The sequence below is a fragment of the Austrofundulus limnaeus genome, unplaced genomic scaffold, assembly GCF_001266775.1.
Source record: "Austrofundulus limnaeus strain Quisiro unplaced genomic scaffold, Austrofundulus_limnaeus-1.0 Scaffold204, whole genome shotgun sequence".
Classification (NCBI taxonomy): Eukaryota; Metazoa; Chordata; class Actinopteri; order Cyprinodontiformes; family Rivulidae; genus Austrofundulus; species Austrofundulus limnaeus.
In genome coordinates this window covers 826,915-833,634 of record NW_013952606.1, presented here as the reverse complement: position 1 = coordinate 833,634, position 6,720 = coordinate 826,915, and the positions used below count along the sequence as shown (strand labels likewise).

The 6,720-nt window shown below is 36.2% G+C and overlaps 3 protein-coding genes across 5 annotated transcripts in view; all 3 read right to left on the bottom strand.

Annotated features, from left to right (window-relative positions):
* Positions 1–2,613, bottom strand: part of slco1e1 (solute carrier organic anion transporter family, member 1E1) — a 13,996-nt gene extending 11,383 nt beyond the window's left edge. For all 3 annotated transcript variants that reach the window (XM_014018860.1, XM_014018863.1, XM_014018862.1), the window contains exons 1-2: positions 2,525–2,613; positions 662–781 (exon numbers count right to left, since the gene is read on the bottom strand). In XM_014018860.1, coding sequence (XP_013874314.1) covers positions 662–754 — 93 coding nt within the window. In that variant the 5' untranslated portion in view covers positions 755–781; positions 2,525–2,613. The remainder of the gene's footprint in view (positions 1–661; positions 782–2,524) is intronic.
* A 931-nt stretch (positions 2,614–3,544) lies between these two features.
* LOC106524859 (mucin-19) overlaps positions 3,545–6,720 on the bottom strand; it is a 56,242-nt gene continuing 53,066 nt past the window's right edge. Inside the window, exon 46 of the mRNA XM_014018859.1 lies at positions 3,545–3,742. Within this exon, the coding sequence (XP_013874313.1) occupies positions 3,633–3,742 (110 nt within the window). The 3' untranslated portion in view covers positions 3,545–3,632. The remainder of the gene's footprint in view (positions 3,743–6,720) is intronic.
* Positions 4,036–6,720, bottom strand: part of slco1d1 (solute carrier organic anion transporter family, member 1D1) — an 11,372-nt gene continuing 8,687 nt past the window's right edge. The window contains exons 12-14 of the mRNA XM_014018864.1: positions 6,437–6,501; positions 6,121–6,238; positions 4,036–6,026 (exon numbers count right to left, since the gene is read on the bottom strand). Of these exons, the coding sequence (XP_013874318.1) occupies positions 5,813–6,026; positions 6,121–6,238; positions 6,437–6,501 (397 nt within the window). The 3' untranslated portion in view covers positions 4,036–5,812. The remainder of the gene's footprint in view (positions 6,027–6,120; positions 6,239–6,436; positions 6,502–6,720) is intronic.

Here is a 6,720-nt window from a genome sequence, read left to right as displayed (position 1 = left end):
CACACACACACACACACACACACACACACACACACACACACACACACACACACACACACAGGTTAGTCCACTTCGAAACTCATCTGAGGCATCAAGCATGAAGTCACAAACTGATTCCTGCAGAGAGTTTTCACCTAAAACTGGATTTTTACTTCAGATTTGAAAACAAAAAAATAAATAAATAGAACAGAATAACATCAGAATTATTAAGACGTTAARAAAGAGGAGGGCTTCTAGTTTCAAACTATTTAGATTGAACTCTACGGCTGTTTGTAATCTACTCCAGATTAGCCATTAGCTCGTCAGTCCAGTCATAAATTAACTGTTTCTCCAAACTGGACTCATCTACAACAGGTAAGATAATAACTCTTCATAAACACAAATCAAGAGATTCAAAAYGAGTCATTTAAATGTTAAAAGTTTCAAACTTTCTCTGACAGTTTGGAGTCTCCCATAAAGCCTAAAGCTGCGCACCTTTAGAGGAAAATCAAACTATAAATGTTTGAACCCAGAAGCTGAAAAAGCTGCCTTTCAGGCTTTTAACCGGTGTTTTTATCGTAGCTCAATTACACTGAGTGCACAGACAGAACGCCGCCTAAAAATAACCCCGAATGAGGGAAGAAAGGAACCGAGAAGTGCCGTTTGCAGACAGCTTGAGTACTTTGAGAGTGGAGAGGCCGGGACGCTTTCTGGTCCTCTGCTTGGTGGGGTCACACAGAGCCTGCTGGCTGGTCATCTGACTGATGTCCTCCATCCTCAGAGTCTACCTGCTGCACTCGCTCTGTGGAAAACAAAAAGAATCAGACTTTAACAACATGTTGCCTTAAACYGTCATTAATTCAAAATAACAAACCTTGTTTCTATTACACGTTATTTCTCTCCCCATATGATGGTTTTAGTCTGAAATTTTATTGTTTCTATTAAAGTTTTGTTAGTTTTAAACTCTTTTTAAAAAGCTCACACAAACTGCCCTGGCTCAAAGCTTCATCTGTTTCAGATTTGTTGATCTGTGAGCTGAAGTGAGCTCAGGCAATCCATAAAACCCTCTCAGGTGAGTCCGGGTCAGGTGACGCCTGTCTCAGTACCGTTCTGGGAGAAAAACTCTGAACTGATTTGTCACTCAGACAGGCTGCGAGGTGGAAACCTGACAGAAAATTAATATTCTTTTTTCACCTCCAAGTCTCGTGGAACCTATTCAAGTTTAGGACTGCTAACACAAAGCTAACACTCAGCTACTATCAAGCTAACACAGAGCTAACACTCAGCTACTATCAAGCTAACACAGAGCTAACACTCAGCTACTATCAAGCTAACACAGAGCTAAAATCACACTAACACAGAGTTAAAATCAAGCTAACACAGAGCTAACACTCAGCTACTATCAAGCTAACACAGAGCTAACACTCAGCTACTATCAAACTAACAAATAGCTAAAACCCAGCTAACAGTGAGCTAACATCAAGCTAACATAGAGCTAAAATCAAGCTAACAGAGCTGACATCAAGCTAACACACATTTGTTACAATTTAAGAAAAAGACATTTTCTGTCAACTATGCAGTGACTAAACTGTAAAAGTTAAAATAAGCAAAGCCGAAGCTACAATCAGCAAAACAATAGCTAAAAGCTAAATTTAGCAAACCCATGGTTAAACGCTAAAATAAACAAAAACATAAATAAAAGGTAAAATTAACAAGCAGCTAAAAGTTTAAGTTTTGAAGAGTAAGGAAACTTTCAAAGTTAAAGTTGGTAAAACAATAAATTAAATTAAAAAATAGGAAAACAAACTAAATGCTAAATAAGGCAAAGCATGGACAACACAGAAAAAAATATTTAGCTAAATTAGCTAAAGAACTGTATATCTGCGTTAAAAAATAAAATTTGTGCCTTAGTAACAAAATAGTTGTGACTAAAATGAAAATGAAAAGAAAAACTATAAAGGCTAAAATGAGCAAAATAAACTAAACAGCATGCAATAGTTAAAAGTAGCAAAACAGCTGATGGAAACTAAATGTTATTTAAAAGTTTCATGTGAAAGTGTGGCTAAAATTACCAAACCAGTAGGCTAAAGCTAAATGCAGGTAAAATATACAGTATAATGTGAAAACTCATAGCTAAAAACTAAAATAAGCAAAACAATTGCTAAAAAGCCACACTTTCAAAGCGTTTCTAAAGCACAATGTAGCTAAATAAATAAATAAAAAATGACTAAAAGCTAAAATAAGCAAACATTTGAAAGGAACATCAAAAAGGGCCAAAAACAAGCAAAAATGTTATCAAGTGTCTTTCAGATATTTTTGAAGGAAGTAAGATTTCTGTTTCTCTATGAAGCAAAGTCTTATCAACACTGTTAAATAACCAAAAACCTATAAAGATCATAAAAACTAGCACACTTGTCTACATCATATCAGACATTTTGATATACGAATAGTTAAACAAGCACAAACTACACTTTTGTTTGATTAAAAAAAACGTACAGAACAAACTCTAAAGAGGAAAAACTACTGATTGTTTAATTTGCTGAACCTGAAGTGCATCTGCTCCTCGAGTTTTCCCAACTGAGCCGAGACGAGTTCTCCTGGGTCCGGAGGGACAAAAGGCCTCACACATTTTTATTCCACACACACACACACGTCAGGAGAACAGCAACAAGAGGAGGCCGGCACGGATTAGGAACTTCAAATCATTTCTTTACTCTGGTGAAATAAAAAGAAACAGATCTGAACCAACAGGAGATACATTAACTGAGCCCATAAATATCTGAAAGGTGGACCTGAGCCAAACTGTAAGTCACACAAGTAGCTTTGTTCCCCCACATTCCAAGGATTAATATTTCAAGATTTACTTTCCTTCAGCTAAACGGGAGGTGTTCACCACTTTGTCACACAAAAAACTAATTCTGATTTTACGGCAAGCTCAAAATTTCCCCTTATCTTCTGTGAGCATATCAAGTGTAAAGAAGGGGGCTCATTATTCAGTTTCATTTGTTTTTGAGAAAAAAACCTGAGGCACAGCTCGTTTTAAAGGGGCATGTGCTGGTAAATAGCACCACCTGCTGGTCAAAAGCGATAACATTTAAACTTTACAATAAAAACAGCCACAAAAAGGTGACTTTATGTCCTCACAACGGTTAGCGTTCACTTAAAAAAASTGCAAAACAAGTCACGAGCCAATGGACAGGTTTTAATGAAGCTCTCAAAGAAATAGAACTACAATCAATTTTAGGAGTGGATTCAAGATGGCTACTGCACTTAGTTTACCTTAACCAATGTAAAAATGACCATATGTTTGTTATTTTTACAGATATTGAGCTAAAATTTGGTGTAGTAGTAGCCTAGAGTCAGTCACAAAACATACTCCAAGAAAGCTTCATCAATTAACATAAACCAAATAATTTCCCTCGCCAGAATGTCACGAATTCATCTATTTGAAAGAAATCAGGAAGTCATTATTAGGAAAAGACATGCTACGCAACAAAGCATGACTGAAGTTCAGATGTTTCTGGTCCAATAGAAGAGAAGGGGAGTGCTATTTGTGAAKAAGAAAATAAACAAGAGGAGTCAAAGTTTGACCGTGCCAGGTTATATCATGACAGCCTTCACCTTTAGGCACCAACTGAAAATAAATCAATCACTCAAACACAAAGAAGCTGAGGAAACAGAAAATAACCAGGAGTTTGATTACCTGGGAAACGTCCGAGCTCATCTGTTTGACAAGAACAGGACGGGACGTCAGGACAGGGAGCTCAAAAAGTGACAGAAACACGTCATGTGAAGCGAATAAAAGGAATGTGAGATTAGAAACTCAGGGATTGTTGCAACAATGTTTACATTTTCTCCTCAGTCACTTGGAAACTTTTTGAACACCAAACAATTGTGGATCTGCACACGTTTTTTAATTGTTCAGTTAAAAAAAGGTTACTGACTGTTGCCATTTACACAGATCAACTAAAATAGTTCCATGTTTTTTTTATTTTAATCATGAGAAAAGTTTTAAAGTAAGACACCAGAGTAAGAGTAAAAACTTACCAGACACGATAATGAAAAATATGGCTTTAATGTACAATCAAGAAAATTGTTTACGTTCAGTTTATTAACATTATAATATATTAGTTTGATATTTGACAATAAAATAAATTTTAGTAAACTTGAGTATGTTGCCAACGAACTTTGGCACACAATTATGACCAAGAGGATTATGGGTATTACCTGTGACCCGTTTGGGTTTACATAAAATGTGATGTAACGAAGACACAAATAAAACAATGTCACCGTTTGACCCGGTTTCCTAAGCTCATAAAAAATGTGTGTCAGAGTTTGAGGTAATAAAAATAGAAGCAGGACTGATAATGTCACGTAAATGCAAAGTACTAAAAGTTTGAACACAGTTAATGTGAAGAAATCCAAGCGTAATATTCACAAAACAAATAATTTCCCCTCCCTCTAAAACACTAAAGATGCCTTTCTGTATATTTGAGAACCTAAAAACAAATCCAGTCAAAAATACAACCGTAGTAAGTGTTTAGCTTTAGCTAACCTGATGACCTAGCTAAAATAATAATAATAATAATATAATAAAAACACATTTTACTTCTTCATAAAATAGTTTTCTGTTTAGTTATACTAAAGTTGTGGCCTCTAAAGGATTAGGTATTGGTAAAACCAAAGGGTCGGCATTTCTTTTTTCCACCATTTTTGTGTTAGCTAAGCTAAGCTAAGCTAAGCTAAGCTAAGCTAAGCTAAGCACCATTACATTTACAATGAATATAAAGGTCACTGTACAAAGCTTTTCAAAAACTCTTTACAATATTACCAAAAATACTTATATATGTTGTTTATACACCACTAGTATCTACAAAAAGTATTTTATTTAGCTATGACTGCAAACTCGCGAGGTCCTAGCAGAAAACAAGGCACTAGCTCCGTACTTAAAGGGTTAATCCGGTCAAATTTGAAGTGACGCTCTGTCCAAAAGTGATCGATTGTTGTTGGCATGTTCGTGACGTCAATCGTGCAGATGGAGCTTGGAGAAAGAGGTAAAAAGTATTAGCCCAGGCTAGGCTAACGTTTGAACCGCCACAGTTTTGTAACCAAAAAAGACGCAAATGTATGTCGAGTACGCTGCCTTATCAGCTCTTCAAGTTAGCCCAAAGGTTTACTAAACTCCTGGCAGACTGATCACCATCAGTATACATTTAATTTTATCAACCTGGGTAAAAAAACAGACCTTTTGGTTAACCTGATTAAAGCCTTGTCCAAACTTCATGCTGTATGACAAACGTATCATCATGGCTGATCATTAGGCAGAACATCACTTCAAAGTTGACTGGACTATACATTTAATTGTACTAAATATACCATTTTAGGCAACCGTTACTTAGGTTTTGGTGTACTGGGTAAAAGTCTCCGAAAATTCTTTAAAATTTTTTAAAAACTGTTCAAAGACCTACGTATGTTTCAGATGTTGCAATTATAAATTTAACATTACTGCTATTATTTGACCTCATTTTAATCAAGTTTAAATGTTAAAGAACTTTATTTTATAAATCTTTATATTACTCTCACATCACACAGGGATTCAATAACTTAAATTTATTTGACTAAACTGACTTTCCAATAGTGACAAGTGCTGTTGCCATAATCAGGATCTTTGACCTCTAAAGACAACAAATATTTATTTTCCGACCATTAAAAAAAAAGGGAAGAGGTAAACCACTCAAAGACCAAACAGTGCTGACACTGTACCATTACCACATTTGGTCCAGTTTGGATGGAGCAGAGTAGAAAAGCTTTCATCTTTTTTTACGATAAGGTGTTAAATCGTGCTCTCCCTGGTCGTGTCGTCTTTGTTTTTGGCAATGCTGATGTTAGCGTGTCCGTTGCTCTCGCCGTTAGCCTCCAGCTCGTTTTCTTTGGCCTGACTCCTCAGAGCTAACTTCTTCTCCTTCTTGACAATTTTGACGTAGAGGATGCCCCACATCATGTTGCTAATGCAGCCTATTCCGCTTATCAATCCCACAAAAATATATCTGGAAGAGAGAAGATTTTTTTTTTTCAATTGAGGCCTTAGAGGTCTTTTTAATCTGAGGACAGCAGGGGGGTTAAGGTTTGATTTTACCATACCTAAAAGCGTTGGCGTCGTAGAGCCGACACGCCCCACGTCCTCCACATTGCTTGGTGCCCCACTTCAAACACGTCCGGTCGATTAGTGCTCCAAAATATATCGGAGGAGGGATTCCACCTGACGACACAAAGTCACAAGTGTGATGGAAAATTAACACCAATATTAAATTCATGTAATTTACCAAGGCTAATAATAGCCAGGTTATAACAAAAGTTGACAAAAACTCATACGAAACATGGTAGGCTTTTTTTGGACCATAACTGCCACTGGTAAAACACCATAACTAAAAACTTGTATTTCACGCTTTGTTCTCACCTAGACACCTTACTATCAGTGTTTGCATTCCCAAGGCCAAGGACTTCAAATCTGGTTGTATGGACCTAAAGCAAAGTGGGACAACAGTTAGTTTTGTTTTTTTGAACAAACAAAATGTGTGATTAGAAAAAAAAAGTAGTAATGTTATACCAACAAAATGTGAAAAGAAATTCAGTATCAATAGCTAATAGTGCTTAGTAACTACTCAAGAAAGTACTTGGTACGTACTCAGTATTAAGTACTCAGAACATACAATTATTAGTACCAGGAACATAATCCATAGG